Raw genomic sequence first — 26,612 nt, 5'->3', positions numbered from 1 at the left:
TCTAAACACTAAACCCCTCACATGTATCAGGTCTATTCTGAGCTATCTATTATTTCCCACTGATCTAAGTTTTTATTTTTACACCAAAAAATTTCCACAGGTTCTTGACAACTTTCTACATTTATTCTACAGGTGCTACATTTATGCTACAGGTGCTTATTTTTGTTCTGCATTCATTGTTTTAAAGCAAAATTCAGAAGTATTTTTCCTGTGGCCATATTGGATCTTTATACAGTCAGACTTATATTTTTGGGAGTTTTGCATCTTTTTCATGACATCCTCTTTCCTTCCACATCTCATGTTATGGAATTATTTCTGGAATTTAAAAGTTCATCCATATCTAACCTATATAGTTCCTCCTCCTTGGCTATCAAAATCCCTCAGGTCACAAGTATACTCCCATATAGGTATCTATTACTTCACCTTAACTACTACTTCTTTGTTATAGTTATATTAAGTTCAGACTAGCAATTCCATTAGGTGTTTCCTTTAATCCTTGGGGAGAATGATATTACCAGCAAAACAAAACAATAAACCTGTCAGAGACTTTTTTTTAGCAGAATGAGATCTCAAGCAGAAATATATGAAGTGAAAGTGCTCTATTACCACATCTACTATGTGGCTTTGGTGGTTGTGTCAGGGTGACAAATATAAATAAATTAAGCATGGTGTCTGTCCTCTTGCAGCTCACTATTAGTATGGGGAGAAGGTGGCAAAGAATGGGATGGGGTTGTGGAATCAGATAAGGGCCTAATAGAGGAGGTAATCCTATTTCCTATGACCTAGCCTTGAAGGCCGAATAGCCTTTCTTTTGCCATAAGGAAATGGGATGGAACCAGAGGCATCTCTGACAGAGAGAAGTGGTAATAGTAGCCTTGAAGTTTGAACACAGCCTGGCATGTATAGGGAACTGCACAGAACTTACTGGATGGTACACTGGCTACAAGAGGTAAATGTAAAAAGAGAAGAAGGATGAAGAAGTAGGAAAGAGTCAGCTTCTGAAAAATCCCTTTAGATAGAGTTAAAGACTAATTAACAATACCATTTTCTCCATCTTACACTTATAAATAAAATTTGTAAGTCATGAAAACATTAATGTGTAAGGGAATGACAGTGTTAGGTAGATTATCTTTTTTTATTAACCAAAATATCTCATTTATTTTCAATCCTTTCTTAGGCCAACAGAGCTACTCTTGGGTAAGGCATTCAGTTTTCAAACTTACAAATTATTGAATTTACTTTTAAACTATTTTCATACAACACATTAATAGCTTCATACTAATTATTTGTCTCATACCTGCACGCTGTAGCAAACACAGTTCATTGATATTTATATATTTCTTAAACACATCCATGCAAACCTGCAAAAGTCACGAAAAATGTAAAATTACCTTTTTTAAATATTCTGTAAGAACTATACACATTTCAATCCTATCTTTTTGCTTATATTGAAATTTTTAAATGATCTCAAAGGATTGGAATAAAGAAGCTGATGTTTGGTTAACTCACAGATTTGAAGTACATATTGAATTCATTATAAAAATCTTATGTTATTTTTTAAATAACCATTTGCTGGTGCAAGGATAAACACATTGACCAATGTATTGGAACAGAGATCCCAGAAACAGACCCCCTCATATACAGTCAGCTGATTTATAACATGGTATCACTGTAGTGTAGTGGGGAAAAGATGGTCTTTTTGATAAATGGTAATGTGTCACCTGAAGATCCACATGGGAAAAAATTGTATCTTGATTCTCTTCTTACATCATAAACAAAAATCAATTCTAGCTGATTTGATTCTGCAAAAGGTAAAACAAACTTTTAAAGGAAAAACATAGAACGTCTTCATGATCTTGGCAAAGATCTTCAACAGGATGCAAAAAGTCAATATTACAAAAGAAAATGAAATATTGGACTAGAAAAATGAAGAAATTCTATTTCTCAAACGATACTTTTAAGAGGGTGAAAAGGGGTTTCTGACTACCATAGCATTGCAGTGGGTATTAAATGCCTGAAGACCTGGCCTTGGACCAGCCACTTCAGTGGAGAAGTGATGGCATGGTGAGCCAAATGGATGAATGCAGTTCAGTGGGATTTTGCTAGAAAGTAGAAGAAAATGCATTTGCTTAGTTTGCTTGTCTTATACACAGAAAGAATCTCATCAGGATTAAAACCTACTAGTGGAGTTAGAGAGGCTCCCTAATACAGGGAAAGCGTAAATGAGAGACCCCCAGTGGTCCACACTCCGGCTGCAGACTCCTATAATCCTAGCCATGACAGAGTCCCTTGGCCCTTGTGGGTCCTGAGACTAACGTAGGGGGTTGCCTGGAAAAGCACTGTTCCAGAGAGGAAGAGCTCATGCTCAGTCCCACAAACTCCTCAGTCCTAAGTAGCTGCTAAAAAAGCTGCTAATTAACAACACCCTGGTGCCATTTTGGGAGCCCAGCCCCAACAGATTGTAACCCTGCCCTGGGGCCCAGTGGAAAATCCCTGGAGCCCCACTGACATTCCTGGCCTGCAGCTGCTGCTGCCAGGGCTATGGTGGGAGCCAATGGCAGTGACTCAGCGCCCCCACCAGAACCAGAAAGATGGCTACACATTTTCACATGCCAGAAGGACAAATTTTACTATTTGCAACCATCACTGCTGTGGGCTGCTAAAATAACTTTTGAAAAAGAAGAACAGGCTGGGTACAGTAGCTCATGCCTGTAATCCCAGCACCCACCAAGGCGGGTGGATTGCTTGAGTCTAGGAGTTCGAGACCAGCCTGGGCAACATGGTGAAATCTCAACTCTACTAAAAATAGAAAAATTAACTGGACATGGTGACATGCCTGTAGTCCCAGCTACTTGGGAGGCTGAGGTGGGAGGATCACGTGAGCCCAGGAGGCAGAAGCTGCAGCGAGCTGAGATCACACCACCGCACTCCAGCCTGGGCAACAGAGAAAGACCCAGTCTCAAAAAAATAAAAGAAGAAAAAGAAAAGAAAAGAAAGAAAAGGAAAGGAAAGGAAAAAAAAAAAAGAAAGGAAAGGAAAGAAAAGGAAAGGAAAGGAAAAAAAAAAAAAGCATCTAGTCACTTATAAAGAAATCTCCATCAGACTAACAGTGGATTTCTCAGCAGAAACCTTACAGACCAGGAGAGAATAGGATGATGTATCTAAAGTGTGCTAAAAGAAAATATGGATATTATACTCAGCAAAGTTTGCCTTCATAAATAAAGAGAAATAAAGTCTTTCCCAGACAAGCAAAAGCTGAGGGAGTTCATCACCACTACGCCAGCCCTACAAGAAATGCTTAAGGGAATCCTACACCTAGAAGTGAAAAGAACGATATCTACCATGATGTAAATATAAACACTACTGATAAAGCAGAGCATACAAACAAGAAAGAGAAAAGAATCAAATGTTAGCACTACAGATAGGCAATAAGAGAGAAAGAAAGGAACAAAGGATATACAAAACAACCAGTTATCAATTAATAAGATGACAGGAATAAGCCCTCACACATCAATAATAACCTTGAATGTAAAGGAGTTAAACTTTCCACTTAAAAGATATAGATTGGCTACATGGATTAAACAAACATGATCCAATGATATGCTACTTACCAGAAACTCATCTCACCTGTAAAGACACATATAGATTGAAAGTAAAGGGATGGAAAAAGATATTCCATGCAAACAAAAGCCAAAAGCAAGCAGGAGCAGCTATACTTATCAGATAAAACAGACTTTAAGTAAAAAAATAACAAAAAAGATAAAGTCATTATTTAAAGACAAATGGATCAATTCAGCAACAGGATATAACAACTTAAAACACATGCATCTATCAATGCAGCACTAAGACACATAAAGCATATATTATTACATCTAAAGGGAGGGAAAGACTCCAATACAATAATAGTTGGAGATTTAAACACCCTACTCTCAGCATTAGACAGAACATCTAGACAGAAAATTAACAAACAAACATTAGATTTAAACTGCACACTAAATCAAAGGACCTAACAGACATTTACAGAACATTTCATCCAACAGCTACAGAACACACATTCTTCTCATCAGCACATGGAACATTTTTTAGACCATATGTTAGAATACAAAACGAACCAGCAATTAAAAAAATCAAAATCATATCAAGTATCTTCTCAGATACAATAAAATAGAACTAGAAATCAATAACATGAGGAACTCTGGAAACTATGCAAATACATGGAAACTAAACAACCTGCTCCTGAATGACCATCGGGTCAAGAAAGAAATTAAGAAGAAAATGCAAAAATTTCTTGAAGCAAATGAGAAAACAAAATACCAAAATATATGCGATATAGCAACAACTATTCTAAAAGGGAAGTTCATAGCATTAAATGCCTATGTTAAAAAAGTAGAAAGATTTCAAATAATCACTCTAACAATGCATCTCAAGAAACTAGAAAAGCAAGAACAAACCAAACCCAAAACTAGTAGAAGGAAAGAAATAAGATCAGAGTGGGGCTGAACAAAATAGAGACAAAAAAAAAAAAAGGAGGATCAACACAATGAAAAGTTGGTTTCTCAAAATGATACACAAAATTGATAAACTGCTAGCTAAACTAACCAAGAAAAAGAAAAGACCCAAATAAAATCTGAAATGAAAAAGCAGACTTTACAATGGATACTATGAAAATATAAAAAGATCATCAGAGACGATTATGAACAACTAACTATACATGAAAAAGTAGAAAATCTAGAGGAAATGGAATAAATTCCTGGACACATACAGCCTACTGAGATTGAATTAGGAAGAAACAGAAAACTTGAACAGACCAAAAACAAGTAATGAGATTGCATCAGGACCAGATGGCTTCATTGCTGAATTCCAAACTTTCGAAGAAGAACTAATACCAATTTTCCTCAAACTATTCCAAAAAATGGAAGAGAAAGGAATTGTCCCTAACTCATTCTGTGATGCCAGCATTATCCTGATAACAAAACCAGACAAGGCTACAACAACAGTAAAAACTATAGGTCAATACCCCTGATAAACTCAGACTCAAAAATTCTCAACAAAATATTAGCAAACCGAATCTAGCAGCACATAAAAAAAATACATCATGATCAAGTGGGATTTATTCTAGGAATGTAAGTTTGGCACAACACACACAAATAAATAAACATGATATATCACATTAACAGAATGAAGGACAAAAACCATATGATCATCTCAATAAATGCAGACAAAGCATTTAATAAAATTCACTATCCCTTCATGATAAAAATCTCAATAAACTAGGCACAGGAGGAATACACCTCAATATAGTAAAGGCCATTGTATTATTAGGTCATTCTTGCATTGCTATAAAGAAATATCTGAGACTGGGTAATTTATAAAGAAAAGATGTTTAATTGGCCCATGGTTCTGCAGGCTTTACAGGAAGCATGGTGCTGGCATCTGCTCAGCTTCTAGGGAGGCCTGAGGAAGTTTACAATCATGGCAGAAGGTGAAGGTGGAGCAGGCACATCACATGGTGAAAGCAGGAACAAGAGAGCAAGAGAGAGTGGAGCAGAAGGTGCCACACACTTTTATATGACCAGATCTCATGAGAACTCACTCACTATAGTGAAAAAAGCACCATGCCATGAAGGATCCACCCCCAACACCCAAACACCTTCCACCAGGCCCCACCTTTAGGACTGCAGATTACAATTCAATGTGAGACATGGGCAGGGACAAATATCCAAACTCTATCAGCCATATAAGGCAAACCTGCAGCTAACATCATACTGAATGACCAAGACAAGGATGCCTACTTTCACCACTCCTATTCAACATAGTACCAGAAGTCCTGGCCAGAGCAAGCAGGCAAGAGAAAGAAATAAAAGGCATCCAAGTTGGAGAAGTCAAATTGTCACTCTTTGCTAATTATATGATTTTATATTTAAAAATAACCAAAGAATACACCAGAAAACTCTTAGATGTGATGAATAAATCAGTAAAGTTGCAGGATACAAAATCAAAACACAAAAATTAATAGTGTTTCTATACACCAATAATGAACTAGCTGAGAGAGAAATCAAGAAGGTATTCCCATTTATAAAAGTTACAAAAAAATACTTAGGAATAAATTTACCCAATGAGGTAAAAGATCTCTACAAGGAAAACCACAAGGCACTGATGAAAGAGACTGAAGAGGACACAAACAAATGGAAAGACATCCCAAGCTTATAAATTAGAAGGATTAATGTCATTAAAATGACCATACTGGGCCAGGTGTGGTGGCTCATGCCTGTAATCCCAGCACTTTGGGAGGCTGAGGCAGGCAGATCACGAAGTCAGGAGAGCGAGACCATCCTGGCCAACATGGTGAAATCCCGTCTCTACTGAAAATACAAAAAAATTAGCCAGGCGTGGTGGCATGTGGCTGTAGTCCCAGCTACTCAGGAGGCTGAGGCAGGAGAATCGCTTGAACCCAGGAAGCGGAGGGTGCAGTGAGCTGAGATCTCGCCACTGTCCTCCAGCCTGGCGACAGAGCGAGACTCCGTCTAAAAAAAAACAAAAAAACTGCCCAAAGCAATCTACAGATTCAATGTAATCTCTATTAAAATACCAATGTCATTTTTCACAGACATAGAAAAACAACCCTAAAATTCACATGGAACCAAAAAAGAGCCAGAATAGGCCAAGCAATTCTGAAAAAAAAAAAAAAAAAAAGAACAAAGCTGGAGGCATTAAACTACCTCACTTCAAAATACATTATAAGGATACAGTAAACAAAAAAGTATGGTATTGATATAAAAACAGACCTATAGACCAATGGAATAGAACAGAGAATCCAGAAGTAAATTTACCTATTTACAGCCAAATGATTTTTGACAAAGGCGCCAAGAACATACATTACGGAAAGGACCCTCTTCAATAAGTGGTGCTGGGAAAATTAAGATATCCATATTCAGAAGAATGAAACTGGACCCCTATCTCTCACCATACACAAAATCAACTCAAGATGGATTAAAACTTAACACCTAAAACCATAGGAGAAAACAAAGGGGAGATACTATAGGACATTGGTCTAGGCAAAGATTTTATGGCAAAAACTGCAAAAGCACAGCCAACAAAACAAAAAATAAGACAAATGGGACTATATTAAACCAAAAAGCTTCTGCACAGCAAACACAGTGAAGAGAACCTGTTGAATGAAAGAAAATATTTGCAAACTATTCATGTGACAAAGGACTAATATCCAGAATATACAAGGAACTCAAACAATTCAACAGCAAAAAAAGCAAATAATCTCATTAAAAAGTGGGCAAAGGACATGAACAGACATTTCTCAAGAGAAGACATACAAATGGCTAACAGGTATATGAAAGAATGCTCAACATTACTACGTATCAGGGAAATGCAAATCTAAACCACAGTAAGGTATCATCTTACCCCAGTTAGAGTGCCTATCACTAAGAAGACAGAAAATAACAAATGTTGGTGAGGATGCAGAGAAAAAAGAACTTTTATACATTGTTGGTGGGAATGTAAATTAGCGCAGCCTCTGTGGAAAACAGTATGGAGATTTCTTAAAAAACTAAAAGTAAAACTACCATATGATTTAGCAATCCCACTACTGGGTATTTATCCAAAGAAAAAAAAATTAGTAAATTAAAGGGATACCTGTACTCACATGTTTATTCCAGCACTATTCACAATAGCAAAGATATGGAATCAACCCAAGAGTCCATCAATAGATCAATGAATAAAGAAAATGTGGTATATATACACAATGGAATATTATTTGGTCATAAAAAAGAATGAAATCATGTAGTCTGCAGCAATATGGATGAACTGGAGGTCAGTATGTTAAGTGGTAACAAGGAGGCACAAAGACACATATACCATATTCTCACTCTTACGTGGGAGCTAAAGAAGTTGATTTCATTGAGGTAGATAGTAGAATGATAGATACAGAGGCTGGGAAGAATGTGTAGGTAGGAGGGGGAAAAAGAGTGGTTGGTCAAATAGTATAAACATACAGTTGGAAGGTATAAGTTCTAATGTTTGATAGCAGTGTAGGATGACTATAGTTAGCAACAATGTATTGTGTATTTCAAAGTAGCTAGAAGAATTTGAAATGTTCCCAACTCATAGAAATGTTAAACACTCAAGGTGATGGATACACCAAATACCCTGACTTGATTGATCATTATGATCTTGATTCACAATATTTTACATATTTATGGGGTATATGTGATATTTTGTTACATCTATGCACGTAAACTGTGTGGATGTATAATAATAAATTTTATGTATTTATGGGGTATGGGATATTTCGCCACATGCATAGATGTACAAAATATCACACACATACATGTAACAAAATATCACATATACCCCATAAATATGTAAAATATTATGAATCAAGAGCAATTAAAAAAAAACCTACCAGTGGAGGTACAAAATAAGAACTGTCATCTCTCACTTAAAAGAATTAAAGGCGGCCGGGTGCGGTGGCTCTGTAATCCCAGCACTTTGGGAGGCTGAGGCAGGCAGATCACCTGAGGTCGGGAGTTCAAGACCAGCCTGACCAACATGAGGAAACCCTGTCTCTACTAAAAATACAAAATTAGCCGGGTGTGTTGGCGCACGCCTGTAATCCCAGCTACTTGGGAGGCTGAGGCAGGAGAATCGCTTGAACCCGGGAGGTGGAGGTTACAGTGAGCTGAGATTGTGCCATTGCTCTCTAGCCTGGGCAACAAGAAATCCATCTCAAAAAAAAAAAAATTTAAGGCTTTACTTCCATTTTGTGCCTTTTCAGTGCTTAGCATTGTGCCTGGCATGTTGTAAATATTCAATAAATGGTAGTTATTATTATTATGTTTCTTTTACTTAAACTCTTTTTGGCTCTCATTTTCTTTTCTTTTCTTTTTTTTTTTTTTTGAGAGGGAGTCTTGCTCTGTCACCCAGGCTGGAGTGCAATGGCTCAGTCTCGCCTCACTGCAACCTCCACCTCCTGGGTTCAAGTGATACTCCTACCTCAGCCTACCAAGTAGCTGGGTGCCCACCACCATGCCCAGCTAATTTTTGTAATTTAGTAGAGATGGGGTTTCACTTTGTAGGTCAAGCTGGTCTTGAACTCCTGACCTCAAATGATCTGCCCGCCTCACCCTCCCAAAGTGCTGGGATTACAGGCCTGAGCCACTGTGCCTTGCCAAAAAAAAAAAAAGAGACAGGGTTTCACAATGTTGGCCAGGCTGATCTTGAACTCCTGACCTCAGGTGATCTACCCGCCTGGGCCTCCCGAAGTGCAGGGATTACAGGCATGAGCCACCGCGCTGGGCCTCTCATTTTCATCATCAAAGAAAATGGGGATTAAATCAGTTAATATACGTAAAGCACTTGAAACAGAATCTGACATATATGGTAAGTCACTCATGAATACATATTTTTTCTATGAAGCTTCTTCTGATCTTACTTGTTTGAATTAATAATTTGCCTATCTATATTCTGCTCATATTTTACAACACATCCTTTATATTAAATAACATTGATTTGTTTGCTTGTGTGTCTCTCTGCCAAATGGGATTCTTGATAGCTGGGACCTACCTTACTTATCTTAGTGGTCTTAGTGCATAGTCTTTTCTTGCCACATATTATTGTGGCTTTGAGCTGGGTTTTAAAGGATGAAGAGGATGGTGTGATTGGAGCATGGGGGGTGGTACATCAGTGGGAAGTGAAATTTGACAAATACACTGACAAGTGATTGTAAGTTGATGAATGCCAAACTAAATAATTTGAATTTATTTTGTATACAGAAGGGAGACTTTTTTATTATTGACCAGATTAATTCCATATTTTAGGAAGATAATTCTGAATGCGGAGTACAGAATATAGTGTAAAGAGGAAAAGAGATTGAAAACAAAAAGAAGATGTAAGAAACTCTGGCTCTTGCTATATTAGAGAGTTCTTATTTTAGCAGAGGTCTTCTAGAATATAGCCTTTTACCACCATGTAACCTTTTAAGCCTTATCACAGAAAGGCTTCAGTGTGTCCCTGCTAACTTTGTTTTGACTTCTGTTAAAAGAAAAACTTCAGAAAAAATAAATTTAATAGAGTTTATTTGAGCATTAAAAGATTCACGAATGAGGAAGCACCCCAAACTAGAGAGGTTCAGAGAGCTCTGTTTCAACAGTGTGAACAGTGGGATTTCTTATAGACTGAATGTGGAAACAAAGTAGAGAAATTACTTGAATGGCTATAGCTAGGTGTTTGCCTTATCTGGGCACAATCTGGTGGTAAGTCCCTCATTAGAGGATAGTTGTTGGTTTGGTTAAGATTGAGTTTTGACAACCTATAGGTTGGGAGAAATATTTGCAAGCCATACATTTGATAAGGGGTTAGTATCTAAAATATATAAAGAATTCAAATAACTTTATAGAAAGAATACAAGTAATCCAATTTAAAAATGGGCAAGGGAGGCTGCATGCAGTGGCTCATGCCTGTCATCCCAGCACTTTGGGAGGCCGAGGCAGGCAGATTACGAGGTCAGGAGATGGGGACCATCCTGGCCAACATGGTGAAACTGTGTCTCTACTAAAAATACAAAAATTAGCCGGGCTTGGTGGCACAGGCCTGTAGTCCCAGCTACTAAGGAGGTGGAGGCAGAAGAATCGCTTGAACCAGGAGGTGGAGGCTGCAGTGAGCCAAGATTGTGCCACTGTACTCCAGCCTGGGCAACAGAGCAAGACTCTGCCTCAAAAAAAAGGGCAAGAGAGCTGAACAAACATTCCTCAAAAGAAGACATATGAATGGCAAATGTACGAAAAAAGGCTCAACATCATGAATCAGAGAAATGCAAATTATAAACCTCAGTGAGATATTACCTGACATCTGTCAGAATGGCTATTATCAAAAAGACAAACAATAACAAGTGCTGGTGAAGATGTGCAGAAAAGGGAATCTTTGCATACTGTTGGTGGCAATGTAAATTAGTATAGCCATTACAGAAAACTGTATGGTCATTCCTCAAAAAACTAAAAATAGAACTACCATATGATCCAGCAATCTCACTTCTGTGTATTTACCCAAAAGATTTGAAATCAGTATGTTGAAGAGATGTCTGCACGTCTATGTTCATTGCAGCACTATTCACAATAGCCAAGGTATGGAATCAACCTAAGTGTCCATCAATGGATGAATGGATTAAGCAAATGTGGTATATATACACAATGAAATACTATTCAGCCTTATAAAAAGAAAGAAGTTTTGTCACCATAACATAGATAGACTGGAGAACATGCTAACTGAAATAAGCCAAGTACAGAAAGACAAATGCCATATATGTTCTCATTTACATATGGAATCTAAAACTCAAAGAAGCAGAGAGTAGAACAGTAGTTACCAGAGGACAGGGGTGGAGGGTGGTTAGGGGAATGGGGAGATGATGGTCAAATAGTACAAAACCTCAATTAAACAGGAAGAAAAAGTTTTTTTTTCTTTGATATCTATTGTATGGAGTGGTGACTATGGCAAATAATAATGCACATTTCATAATTGCTAAGAGTAAATTTCAAATATTCTTGCCACAAAAAAAGATAGTATCTTAGGTGACAGATATGTTAATTAGCTTGATTTAATTATTCCATATCATATTCATAAATCAAAACATCACACGGTACCCCATAAATAAACTATAGTTTTCAATTTGTAATTTAAAAATAAAAATTAAAACAAAATACAAAAGGTAAAAAGGCAACTTCTAAAGTAATAAATGATTTTATATATATAGATATACATACACACATACAACCAAGAACTTGTATACAGATTATATGATTAATTATTGTAGACTGAGAAGAAAAAGAATCCCATAGAATATAGGGAAAATATCTGTATATTTCCAAATAGAGCATATCCCATTAATGCCCAATAAACATTGAAAAGTGCTCAACTTCATCAATCATCAGGGAAGGTATCACTACCCACCCACCAGAATGGCTATATGCAAAAGGCTAATAATATCAAGAGCTGGTAAGGATGTGAAATAACCAGAATTCTCAGACATTGCTGGTAAGAGTGTAATTTGGTAAAACCCCTCTGGAAACCTATTTGGCTGTTATCTACTAGGGCTGAATATATGCAGACCCTATGACACAGCCGTTCCAGTTTTAAGTATAACCTATCAGAACGTACACATATGTTCACCAAAAGACATGGGGAACACTGACAGCATCACAATTGTAATATCCAAATCTGCTCCACCCAATATTCCATTTTGATACACTCATAAAATGGAATATTAACTATTATAGGACAATGAGAAACATCTACAATAGGTGTTTGCTCAAAAATATTGAGCAAAAGAAGACAGACTAAAGAATATACATATGATTCCATTTATATAAAGAACAAAAGCAGGCAAAACTCACATCTATGCTATTAGGAGTCAATGAAAATTTAAACTAAAATGCATGACTGAGACAGTTATTAAAACAATCTCTACTTTAAATACTTTATATGTTTTACCTTTTCATCCCCTTGTTCAGGCACATGAGCAAACTTGCACAGTGGTCGCTCACAGCCACGTAATGTATTAAAATGAAATTTGCAATATTTATAGGGTATCATCAACCCTAGGGACTTCTGGAACACCTAGAAAATTAGAAGGATTCACTTTCTGTATTAACTGTAAAGCACTTACTATAGTTACGCAAGACAGCATTTGAAGCAACACAAATAACATATATTCCAAAGAGTATCAAGATAACTTGTTTGCTAATTTAATAAGAAAAAATAAAACTTCAAACAATTTATATTTTCAAAAATAATTAAAAAATCATTTCAGAGTGATTTGTCTGGATTTTAAAAAATTTATCTTTGTGTAAAATATTCCATCAAGGTTATTCTCTTTTATGTCTCATTTTTTAAGACTGTTTTTTCTGGAGCAGGTACAGGTTCACAGAAAAACTAAGGAACAGAAATATCCCATGGACTCCCTGCCCCCACATACTTTACATATTTAAAAAAAGTACACATTCCTCTTCCATGTACCTGTCTCTGCTTTTACAAAAAGTTAATTCTATTATAATATGCACTATATTTCAGATGCATTTATTAGAACCACAATTCTCCTTAGTTTTTCTGATTAATAGAACAAGGCAAATGACAGAGTTAAAGCTTTTTACAACAAACTTTCCCCATAAACTGCTTTATATCAGCAGCTTTCTCTTTCATCACAGAAAACTATTCAGCCTTTTTTTTCTGTTTTGGATGTTCTCCCTCTGCTGTTTTCAACCTCTTACACTATTTGTGAATATCCTCTAACTCACTACTTATTTTCTACCTCTTACCACAAACCTCCATTCAAAATCCATATAATATCTGGAACTGCTTAAAAAATGATGATAGGCTGGGCACAGTGGCTCACGCCTGTAATCCTTTGGGAGCCCAAGGAAGGAGGATCACGAGGCCAGGAGTTCGAGACCAGCCTGGCCAACATGGTGAAACCCCATCTCTACTAAAAATACAAAACTTAGCCGGGCGTGGTGGTGGGCACCTGTAATCCCAGCTACTCAGGAGGCTGAGGCAGGAGAATCTTGAGGCTGAGGCTCAAACCCAGGAGGCAGAGGTTGCAGTGAGCCAAGATCATGCCATTGTACTCCAGCCTAGATGACAAGAGCAAGACTCCGTCTCAAAAAAAAAAAAAAAAAAAAAAAAAAAGGATAGGGAAATACAACCAAAGTATTGGTTTTATGAAATTATTTTTTTTTAAGGGGCAGTGAGCCGAGATCATGCCATTGTATTCTAGCCTGGACGACAAGAGCAAGACTCCGTCTCAAAAAAAAAAAAAAAAAAAGAAGATGATAGGGAAATACAATCAAAAGGTCCAAAGTATTGGTTTATAAAATTATTTTTTTAAGGGGAGGGTAAAAGAGGGAGTGGAGGAAAGTGAGGAAGAGGAGGGAGGAGAAGGAGGAGGAGGGGGAAGAGAAAGAGACATATTATTATTATTTTTTAAAGTAGACTTACCCCCACATTTCTTTCCCTCTTGAATATTTCACAAGTTTCAGGATTCTGCAGCTTTAGGACAGAATGTTTTCCCAGAAATCTGAAATCTAGAAATGATTTAGAGTGGCATTACACACCAATATGTTACAACTTATTTTCTTCATAACAATGAAATAGATGATCACTACTATCTGCCTTAAAGTTTCACTTTGAAATATTCATGTTCAATTCACAGACTGTGCTGCCATGTGTGTTCCTGTGAAATATAGTATGATATACATCTTAGGTACCCTCAAGTATTTCTAGACCTGAATTTAAAATTTTAAACTCACTATAAGCTGCAGACAACTTTCTTAAAAACCTCACATAGCAGCATTGGGCACTGTATTCAAATGATATGTCTCTAAGTTAAATAGACAAATATTATACACAATAAACATTTCTAAGGGAAGAAAACTAGTGACAAATCCAGGTGCGATGGACTGAACTGTGTCCCCACAAAATTAACATGTTGAAGCCCTAACCCTCAATATGACTATATTTGGAGATAGGGTGTTTATAGAAGTTAGTCAGGTTAAATGAGGTCAAAGAGGTGGGGTCCTGAATCAATGGAATTAATGTCCTTATATGAATAGGCACCAGCCTGGTGCGGTGGCTCACACCTGTAATCTCAGCACTTTGGGAGGCCCACGTGGGCAGATTGCCTGAGGTCAGGAGTTTGAGACCATTGAGACCAGCCTGGCCAACATGGTGAAACCTCATCTCTACTAAAAATACAAAAATTAGCCAGGCATGGTGGTGCGTGCCTGTAATCCCAGCTACTCGAGAAGCTGAGGCAGGAGAATCGCTTGAACCCGGGAGGGGGAGGTTGTAGTGAGCCAAGATCACATCACTGCACTCCAGCCTGGGCTACAGAGTGAGACTCTGTCTTAAAAAAAAAAAAAAAAAAAAAAAAAGAATAGGCACCACAGAGCTTACACTCTTTCCTTGCACACACCAAGGAAAAGTTATGTGAGGACTTAGCAAGAAGGTAGCCATCTGCAAGCCAGAAAGAGAGCCCTCATCAGAAAATGAACCCTTCTAGAACCTTAGCCTTGAACTTCTAGCACTGTGCAAAATAAATTTCTGTTGTTTGAGCCCTTTAATCTGTGGCATTTTATTATGGCAGCCCAAGCAAACTAATACACCAGGCATCATATCCCTTAATGTTGGTCTTTTAAAAAGAGAACTAGGGCATTTAAAAATGTTCTTTTCTAAAGATAAAAATAACAAATAAAAATAAAAGTATTTTTAATTTTAAATCATTTATTTTTTACTTTGGCAGCATCCAGCTATAATCTGAAACAAGCTGAAGTTTTTGCTGCATAACTTCACAGTAATTTGCATTATGAAAACTGTAAGACTTTTAAGATAAAACACATGACCATCATGGGCTTGCTGTTATAGTATACAACACGAGGCAGCATGAAGTCAGTACTGGGTAGGTATAGAAAAGTTAGGTGTGTGCTATACAATGTGATTTTACAGATTCTAAATTCATCCTTTAATGTAGTCTATTTTGTTCAAAATATTGTTAATTATCAAAAAACTGACCCAAGTTCTAAAATACATATACACACTCCATCAAAATATATTTTAGATATAACCTGTAATTTACTCGTACTACCACTATCACATAAATACAGATATTTCACACGTTGTTCCATCAAAAGTACTAAGTAGGCTGGGCGCGGTAGCTTACACCTGTAATTTCAGCACTTTGGGAGGCTGAGGTGGACAGATTACGAGGTCAGGAGTTCAAGACCAGCCTGGCCAACACTTTTAAACCCAGTCTCTACTAAAAATACAAAAAAATTAGCCGGGCATGGTGGCAGGTGCCTGTAATCCCAGCTACTCAGGAGACTGAGGCAGGAGAATCGCTTGAACCTAGGAAGGTGCAGGTTGCAGTGCGCTGAGATCGTGCCACTGCACTCCAGCCTAGGCGACAGTGTGAGACTCTGTCTCAAAAAAAAAAAAAAAAAAAAGTACTAAGTAAAGGTGCACAAACCTTCTAATTTTAACATATTCTACATGATTCCATTTTTCTTTTTTAATCGTTTTTTGTTTCTGGTAGAAAAATCTCCTAGTTTCTATATTACCAAAAGCCAACAGGATTTCATTAAGAAAACAAATAGTACCATTCATCCAGGTATTCAGTATTGTGTCTTCTTGACGACCACTTAGATTCAAAGGAGGTACTAATAAACACAGAGGTTTCGGGACTGGTACTGCAAATTGACATTCGCCAACCATAATGTCTGCATTTCTAGAATCTTTGCTGTGTGAAAGGAAAAATTAACATCAGAATTTAAATGTATTTTTAAACATTAAAGTAATGCTTTGCAGATATCAGATATTTCTTTTTTTAAAAATTTTTTATTTTTATTTTTTTACAAATTGAAGGACTGTGGCAACCCTGAGTCGAGCAAGTCTAATTGGTGCCATTTTTCTAACAGCACGTGCTCACTTACGTCTCTGTGTCACATTTTGGTAATTCTCACAATATTTCAAATTTTTTCATTATTATTTTATCTGTTATGGTGCTCTATGATCAGTGATCAGTGTTACTACTGATATTGTTTCAGGGCACCATGAAAACTAAGCCCCTATAAGAGGGTACACTTAATCAATGAATGATGTGTGTGGTTCTGACTGCTCCACCAACTGGCTGTTCCCCCATCTCTCTCCCTCTCCTTAGGCTTCCCTATTTCCTGAGACAAAACAATATTGAAATTAGACCAGTTTATGACCCTACTATGTCCTCTAAGCAGTCAAGTGAAAGGAGGAGTATCACATCTATCACTTTAAATCAAAAGCTAGAAATGATTAAGCTTAGTGAGGAAGGCATGTTGACGGATAAGATAGGCCAAAAGGTAGGCCTCTTGTACCAAATAGTTAACCAAGCTGTCAATGCAAAGGAAAAGTTCTTCAAGGAAATTAAAAGTGTTACTCCAGTGAACATACGAATGAAAAGAAAGTGAAACAGTCTTACTGCGGAAATGGAGAAAGTTTGAGTGATCTAGATGGAAGATCAAACCAGTCACAACATTCCCTTAAGCCAAAGCCTAATACAGAGCAAGGCCCTAACTCTCTTCAATTCCGTGAGGGCTGAGAGTGATAAGAAAGCTACAGAAGTATGAAGCTAGCAAAATTGGTTCATGAGGTTTCACGAAACAAATCATCTCTGTAACATAGAAGTGCAAGGTCAAACAGGAAGTGCTAATGGAAAAGTTGCAGCAAGTTATCCAGAAGATCTAGCTAAGATAACTGATGAAGGAAGCTACAACAAACTGATTTTCAATGTAGACAAAACTGCCTTATACCGGAAGAAGATACCATCTAGGACTTTCATAGCTAGAGAAAAGTTAATGCCTGGCTACAAAGATTCAACGAATAGACTGGCTCTCTCTTGTTAAGGGATAATGTAGCTGGCAACTTTAGCCATTCCAAAAATCCTAGGGCCCTTAAGAATTATGCTAAATCTATTCTTTCTGTGCCCTATAAATGAAACATCAAAGCCTGCAAGACAACACATCTGTTTAAAGCATGGTTTACTGAATATTCTAAGCCCACTGTTGAGAGCTATTGCTCAAAAAGATTCCTTTCAAAATACCACTGCTCATTGACAATGTATCTTGTCACCCAAGAACTCTGCTGGACATGCTCAAGGAGAAGAATATTTTGGTTTTTTTCTGTGTTTGTTTTTTGAGATGGAGTCTTGCTCTGTCGCCCAGGCTGGAGTGCAGTGGTGCGATCTCAGCTCACTACAACCTCCCCCTCCTGGGTTCAAGCAATTCTCTGCCTCAGCTTCCTGAGTAGCTAGGATTACAAGTGCCTGCCACCACGCCTGGCTAATTTTGGCATTTTTAGTAGAGGCGGGGTTTCACCATCTTGGCCATGCTGGTGAACTCCTGACCTCGTGATCCACCCACCTTGGCCTCCCGAAGTGCTGGGATTACAGGCGTGAGCCACCATGCCCAGTCTGAATGTTGTTTTTATGCCTGCTAACACAACATCTATTCTGCAATCTATGAATCAAGAAGTAATTTTGACTTTCAAGACTTATTATTTAAGAAATACATTTAATTAGGCTCTATCTGCCATGGATAGTGATTTCTCTGATGGATCTTGACAAAGTAAATTGAAAACCTAGAAAGAATTCACCATTCTAGGTGCCATTGAAAACATTTGTGATTTATAAGAGAAGGTCAACATATCAACGTTAGCAGTCTGGAGGAAGTTGATTCCAACCCTCATAGATGACTTTCAGGGGTTAGACACTTTAGTTGTGGAAGTCACTGCAAATGTGGAGGACATAGCAAGAAAACTAGAAGTAGAAGTGGAGCCTAAAGTTGTAACTGAATTGCTGCAATCTCATGATAAAACTTGAATGGATTAAGAGTTGCTTCTTATGGATGAGCAAAGAAAGTGGTTTCTTGAGATGAAATCTACTCCTGATGAAGAAGCCATTAACATTGTTTAAGTGACAAAGTATTCAGAATATCACACAATCTAGTTGATAAAGCAGAGGTAGAGTTTGAGAGGATTGAGTCTGATTTTGAAAGAAGTTCTACTGTTGGTAAAATGCTATCAAACAGCATCACATGCTACAGAGAAATCTTTTGTGAAAAGAAGTGTCAACTGATGCAGCAAACTTCATTGTTGTCTTATTTTAAGAAATTGCCACAGCCACCTCAACCTTCAACCTTCACCCCAATCTTCAACCACCCTATTCAGTAAGCAGCCATCAACATCCAGGCAAATATGACTCACTGAAGGCTCAGATGATGTAAGAACGTTCTGGCAATAAAGTATTTTTAAATGAAGGTGTGTACATTTTTTAAAGACATAATGCTATTGCACACTTAATAGACTAAAGTACAGTGTAAGCATAACTTTTATACGCACTAGGAAACAAAAAAATTCATATGACTCATTTTATTTGCTTTACAGCAGTAGTCTGAACTCAAACCTGCAATACCTCCAAGGTATACCTGTATATACTACAATTCTTCAGCATCTCCAATAGGTTGTTCCTGCCTTCTTAACTAGAAAACCAGCACTTCTTAAGTGGTTGGAGTAGAGGAAGGAATGGGGTGGTGTGGTTAAGATTAGAGCAAAATATTTTTGACTATGCTAAACAAAAGGTCTGAGGAGGAGTTAGGTTAGTGTTCTAATCAGAAAAGGTCATTAAATTATTCTACTGATAATGCAGTTAAATGAATTATAAATTAGTCTTCAGGAAAAGTATACACAATAAGCCTATAAAGGTATTTGAGTGCTTTCTCCGGGGAAAAGGTATTAAAAATGTTATTGTTCCAGGGTGGCTGATTTAAACAGCTTTAATTGTATTCTAATATGTGAGATCCTACATAACCAATTTTACAAAAATTTAATTTGGACACTACTTATCTAGAAAAATAATTCAAGTAAGGGGAGAGAGAGAAGTACTTCAGAGCTGATTAGTAAATACAAATGCATTTACTTTTTAGGAGAGAGGTTTACACCAACATTCAGATACTATAATCTTTACCTTAAAAATAATTCTAATAAGTTTTTTCAGCTTGTGTTTTCTGCTCCAGAGGAGAGTAAAAATAGGAAGAAGAGGGACCCATATTTATAAGAGTTGAAATTTAGTATCATTGATAGAATTAAAGATTTTCACACAAAATAAAGATATTCACTTCTCTCCCCAACTTGGGATGTCACTTACTATGTATTATCAGTATGTGCTCCACAAATAAAACAAAAGCGGCAACATAAACAAAGAAATAGAAATTATGAATTTTTATAGATGGAAGAGATGATCTATTTTTTATTTTTGATCAGATGACTGAAGCCCATGGTGATGTAATGACTTAACCGATCAATGTCAACTGGTGATCGCTATGCTAGAGTCAAGTTGATAAACCTTTGCAGTCTGCAATTACACTATGTTAGTTTGTAAGCAAAATGATTTCAACAGAAAAAAAAGTTAATCTTATTGCTTTTTCTTTAGTATCTTCCTTTTTCTTTAGTATCTCCAAATGGTCATGAACCAAACTAAACCTTCTATGCCAATTTAATTCTTGCCCAGTCTTTCCCTTAACACAGTTCTCAAACTTGAGCATGCATCAAAATCAGCTGGTGGTCTTGTTAAAAACAGATTGATAGGCCCATCCCCAAAGTTTGATTCAGTAGGTCTGAGATGGGACTCAATAATTTCAATTTCTGACAAGTTCCTACATGATGATGCTTCTCCAAGGATCACACTTTGAAAATTACTGCCTTAACATTAAAAGCCTCAAATGTATCCATCACCTGTCCTGGGTGAGCCTTGCCTCACATGCAAAATGAGGGTGGTGGAGGATGGATCAGATGGTCTTTAAGGTGTCCTCCAATTCCAAATGTGGTGGTTTTATATGTTCCAGTGGGTGTGCTATAACTTTTAGTATGAATTGCTGCATCTATGTAAGATCCTTGCAAACTGCAATGTGAATCTGATTTCAGCCACTCTTATCTTCATAAAAGTCAAACATACATCATTTTTTCTTTTTATCACTACTCCTTATCTTTCCTCAAAAAATATCTTAATGGCTCAAAAAACTTAGTGACAACTTTAAGGTAATTTACAATACCCCTTACACCTGAGTACATCTGACACATTAATTAAATTATACCTATATATGGCTTATGGCATATAGCCCAAGCATATAAACAGCAGAGAATAAAAAACATACTCAAGATATAAATTAGATGAGTAACTATTTTAAGTTATGTAATTAAGAATTATGTTACAGACCTTTTGCAAACTTCATAAATATTTTCTTTTTCTTCTTTGGTAATCACTTTGTCTGTAAATCTATGCTGTGAAGAGATTATGGTTAAATAAGTACAAGTGAAGGTCTCTGTATTACATACTAAGCTATGAGGCTTACTGGATTTATTATAATGTATTAGATGTTAATTAAATAACTAGTTTATGGCCAATCCCTAAAAACAATTCTACTCTACATAACTTAAAATACTGAATACTGACTTTAAAATTTCCACTGCTGCTTAAGAGAAAAATTAATATAAGTCAAAATATTTGTCCAGGTTTTGATATCCCCTTTAATTACCCAAGTTGCTATTTCAAATTATCAGGTAAAACTAAAGTTGAGTTTCTTTTTATTCAGAAAAAAGCTTGAGCTTTGAGTTATTTTAAAGTGGTATTTATGAACATAAAATTTATATTTCATAAGAAATATTTAAATGTGTTTTAAATATAACTATACTTACATTTCACAAGTAGCTGTTTTGAAATCATGATTTTTCAGTCATAAGAAGGTTATACATGTTCAAATATTAAACTTTTGAAAAAACAGGCATCCACTAAAAGAATAAAATACCTAGGAATACAGCTAACCAGGGAAGTGAAAGATCTCTATAATGAGAATTACAAAACACTGCTCAAAGAAAGCAGAGACGACATCAACTAATGGAAAAACATTCCATGATCATGGATAGGAGAGACCAATATCATTAAAATGGCCATACTGCCCAGAGTAATTTATGGATTCAATGTTATTCCTATTAAACTACCAATGACATTGTTCACAGAACTAGAAAAAACTATTTTAAAATTCATATGAAACTCAAAAAGAGTGCGAATAGACAAGGCAATCCTAAGCAAAAAGAACAAAGCTGGAGGCATCATGTTACTGACTTCAAACTACGCTACAGGGCTATAGTAACCAAAACTGCATGGTACTTGTACAAAAACAGATACACGGACCAATAGAACAGAATAGACAGCCCAGGAATAAGGCTGCACACCTACAACCATCTGATCTTCAACAAAGCTGACAAAAACAAGCAATGGGGAAAGGACCTCTATTCAATAAATGGTGCTGGGTAACTGGCTAGCCATATGCAGAAGACTGAAACTGGATCCTTCTTTTCCCATATGCAAAAATCAACTTGAGATGGTTAAAAACTTAAATGTAAAACCCAAAACTATAAAAGCTTTGGAAGACAACCTAGAACTCTTAGAAAACTACAAAAATCAACTGAGAAACATAAAACATAACAAACCAAGGACCTACCATGTTCCTGGATGAGAATACTAGAGTTAAAGATGCTAATTCTCCCCAAATTAATTTATACATTAAAAAAACTACAATGTGAGTTTAAAGCACTCTTTAAAAAAATACATGAGAGAGAACCACCAAAAAATATTTTACCATTTAATATTTTACTTACTATTTTTCAAAAAATTGACAGTATGCTATTGGTGTAAGGACTAGCAATCAATGAAACAAAAGAAAAGAAACAGATCTATACATAAAACTTTGAAAATATTAAATATGGCACTTGAAATTTAGGAGGAAATGATTCAATAAATGGTAGAACAACTGGCTAGTTAATTGGAGGGAAAATAAGTGTGCTCCTAACTCACCATGTGCCAAAATACCTTTTAGGTTCATTAAAGATTTCATTAAGTTAAAAATAAATTCTAAAAGTAGCAAAAGAAAATAAAATAGCAAAACAAATCAAATATATAAATGAGTATATAATTTGGAGGGTTGGGAAAGCCTAAGCGTGACACCAAAGGCAGAAACCATGAAGTAAGATATCAATGGTTTGACTATAAATATTTTAAATATTTTCATATGTTAAGAGAATAAAGAGTACAAAATGCCATCTGCTAAAATAAGGAAAAGTTACATTGTTTCTATATTCCTTCCCCTAAGATAAATTTTAGTTTGATAAAAAATTTAAACATAATAAGTAACACAAAAAAACCCTAAAAGAAAATATGGGAGAAAATTTTAAATGTTGAGATGGGGAAGCGTTTCTCTAAATGTGACTTGTAGCTCCTATTATAAAAGAAAACTGACATATTTGATTAAATAAAAATAAAAGGCTTTTACAAGATGAAAAGCTCCTAAATGAAGTCAAAACAAATGAAATCCAGGAAAAGGTATAGCCACATATGACAAGAATAGATATGTTTATTTCATGAAAAGTTCCTACAAGTAAAAAAGATAAAATCCAGAAGAAAATGGGCAAATGGGCATGTATTAGTCCGTTTTCATGCTACTATAAAGAACTGCCCAAGACTGGGTAATTTATAAAGGAAAGAGGTTTAATTGACTCGCAGTTCAGCACGGCTGGGGAGACCTCAGGAAACTTACACAAGGTGAAGGGGAAGCAAGGCACCTTCTTCACAAGGTGGCAGGAAGGAGAATGAATGCAGGAGGAACTACCAAACGCTAATAAAACCATCAGATATCATGAGAACTCACTATCATAAAACAATATGGGGGAACTGCCCCAATGATTCAATTACCTCTACCTGGTCTCTCCCTTGACATGCAGGGATTGTGGGGATTATGTGGATTCAAGGTGAGATTTTGGGTGGGACCACGGCCAAACCATATCAGGACATAAACAGCAAGCTCATAGAAAACAATATAAATGGCTTCTAAAGATGTTTAACTAGACTCATAAGAGAAATGCATATTAAAACTAAAATGAAGTCATTTATAAAAATAAGCAGATGGACAAAAAATTAATAATGAATTAGTGTGTGGGGAGAAAATGGCATTCTCACACAATATTGTTGAAAGTATAAATCAAAGCAATCTCTATGAAGGACAATTTGACAACTCCACTTCTAGGAATTAATCCAAAAATGCTTGCACATATGCAAAATGCCTTATGCTCAAGGATGCATAATGCAGCAATATTTAAATAGCAAAAAAATGGAAACAAACCAAGTGTCCATCAATAGTGGGACTTGTTAGATTATATTCATATAGTAGGTAATTATACAACTATAAAAACAAGACATCATTACATACATTGAAAGGAAAAACATCTTAAGCAAGGTAAAGAACAGTACGCTACCATCTGGATGAAATTCAAAAGAATTCACAATGGGTGTACTTTGAGAAATGGCAGAGAATCTCCTATTGGGGTAACTCTTCTGCAGATAACAACCATAAACCCTGGATAAAATATTTTTAAACTACCTGAAAAGCCTGGAGAGATATGAAAAGCAGGCAGAACCTAGAGGGAACTCTACACTCAAAAAGATGGAATGCCACTGGGTAAATGTCTTGCTTTTATGGCTGTATACCCAAGGGCAGGCCCTAGTTGGAACCACTTGGGGAAGACAACAATTTGCCCTACTAACAAAGAACCAGAAGAACAGAGTTTGGGGTAAAATCAGAAACTGGAAAGTGAGGCTAGGAATCTGGGAGAAAGCCTAACAGACAAAGCCCCCAAATCTACTTATAACTTGGCCCAAATCTCTAGCTGATCTCTGAACTATATGTATGTAACATGGATTCCAAAGAGCCCAGCTAAGGCTCAAAGAACTGAACAAACATTTCAACTGACTCCAACCGCAGGGGAGTAATCTGGAGGATGAGTTCACCCAAGTCAAAACCTAACATGCGACTACTATATAGCTCAGCAGTTACAACCCATTTATCCCAGAGAAATTAAAACACATAGATACACAAAAACCTGTACATGAATGTTTATAGATAGAAGCTTTATCCTGTAAGAGTCCCAAACTGGAAACAATCTAGATATCCATCAATGAGCAAACAGCTAAACAAACTATGGTACACTCATACCATGGAGTATTACCAAACAGTAAAAATGAATGAACTACCGATATATGCAATGACTTGGTTGAATATCCACAGGATTATCCAGGTGGAAAAAAAAGAAACCAATCTGAAGAGGTAACATACTGTATGATTCCATTTATATAATACTCTTGAAATGACTGAATTATAGAAATGCAGAACAGATATGTGGTTGTCCAGGGTTAAGGAATGGGCGATGGAGGAAAGAGAGAAGAAAGTAGGTGTGCACTATCAAAGGGCAACATGAGGGATCCACGTGGTGACGGAAATGTTCTGTAATATCTTGATCGTATTAATGCCAATATTCTGGTTGTGATATTGTACTATGGTTTTGCAATATATTACAATTGGGAGAAACTAGGTAAAGGGTACATAGATATCTATGTATTATTTCTTATAACTGCATGTGAATCCACAATTTATCTCAACTAAAAGTGGGATGCTGCTGAAACAGTATTTATGGATACATTTATAGCACTAAATGCCTCTATTAGAAAATAATAATGGTTTCAAATCAATGACCTCGGCTGCAACTTTAGGAAGCTACAAAAAGAACAACAAATTAATCCAAACTAAGTAGAAGGAGGAAATAACCAAAGCAGAAATCAGTGAAACTGAAAACAAAAAAGCAACATAGGAAAAAAAATCAGTAAAACTAAAGCTGTTTTTTTTAGAATTATCAATTAATAATCCTCTAGCCAAGCTCTTATGAATCTTCATTTTAAAATGCCAAAACTATAGAAATTATTGGGGGAGGGAGACAGGTATGACTGTTAAGAGGTAGCATAAGGGATATCTTTGTGGTGATGGAATAGCTCTTTGACTGCAGTGGTGGTCACATAAATCTGCATATTTGATAAAATACACTGAACTACACAAACTTATTTTATCAATATCAAATTCCTGCTTCTTATACTTTAAGATGTAATTATAGGGGAAAACTAGGTAAAGGCAACATGGGTCTTCTCTGTACTACCTTTGTAACTTCCTGTGAATCTCTATTTCAAAATAAGAAGTTAAAAAAAGTACACTAGTACTTTATCAGGAGCCCAACAGTAGAATCATCAAGTAATTACTACCATGGTAAACCTAAAAATTGACAAGTGATACACAGGAGAAAAGAAAAGGCCTCTGGAAAAGAATCATTCACACACACACACACACACACACACACACAACATATATATATATATAAAATAGATACACACACATTTTATATATATATATATATAAATATATAAAATAGATACACACACACACACACACACCTACGTTTTCTTTTTTGAGACAGGTCTTGCTTTGTTGCCCAGGCTGGAGTGCAGTGGCCCGAACATGGCTCACTGCAGACTTGACCTCCCAGGCTCAAGTCATCCTCCCACCTCCACCCCGCCAAGTAGCTGGGACTACAGGTGGATGCCAGCACGCCTTGCTAATTAAAAAAAAATTTTTTTTTGTAGAGACAAGGTCTCACTATGTTGCTCAAGCTGGTCTCAAATTCCTGGCCTCAAGTAGTCCTCCCACCTCAGCCTCCCAAAGTCCTGAGATAACAGGCCTGAGTCACTGCACCTGGCATATTGATCTTTTATTTCCCACTATACACGTATGTACTTGTACATACATACATACTTGTACATACATACACATATAGTGGAAGTAAAAGATCAATAAGGAAGCATTTCTAAAAATTTACAGCCAGCCATATATAAAAGCAGAAAAGAAGTAGGCCAGGCATATGTCCCGTAAGTCAATCTACTTAGCCTCTAATGTTCCTAAAATGTAAGGTAAGAGAGAGACAAAAACAAGTTTGTTAATTCCCAAATTTGGGGGCCAGATATCTTAAGAGCAAATATTACTGACTAATATTTGTATTACTGACTAATTTTGTAAAGGGTTAGTACTTTGAAGCCTACCATGGTATTAGAAGGATAAATATATAATCCCCCTTCCCTCAAACAAAACAAAGAAATCATC

The 26,612-nt window shown here is 36.4% G+C and overlaps 1 protein-coding gene across 1 annotated transcript in view; it reads right to left on the bottom strand.

Moving 5' to 3' along the window:
- The window catches only part of TOPAZ1 (testis and ovary specific TOPAZ 1), a 95,650-nt gene that overhangs the window by 48,833 nt on the left and 20,205 nt on the right, over positions 1-26,612 (bottom strand). Inside the window, exons 5-9 of the mRNA XM_031009542.3 lie at positions 20,798-20,862; positions 16,155-16,294; positions 13,999-14,084; positions 12,496-12,621; positions 1,298-1,361 (exon numbers count right to left, since the gene is read on the bottom strand). Coding sequence (XP_030865402.2) covers positions 1,298-1,361; positions 12,496-12,621; positions 13,999-14,084; positions 16,155-16,294; positions 20,798-20,862 — 481 coding nt within the window. The remainder of the gene's footprint in view (positions 1-1,297; positions 1,362-12,495; positions 12,622-13,998; positions 14,085-16,154; positions 16,295-20,797; positions 20,863-26,612) is intronic.

This window comes from Gorilla gorilla, chromosome 2 (genome assembly GCF_029281585.2).
Source record: "Gorilla gorilla gorilla isolate KB3781 chromosome 2, NHGRI_mGorGor1-v2.1_pri, whole genome shotgun sequence".
Taxonomy (NCBI): Eukaryota; Metazoa; Chordata; class Mammalia; order Primates; family Hominidae; genus Gorilla; species Gorilla gorilla.
This window is presented reverse-complemented; position numbering and strand designations above follow the sequence as displayed.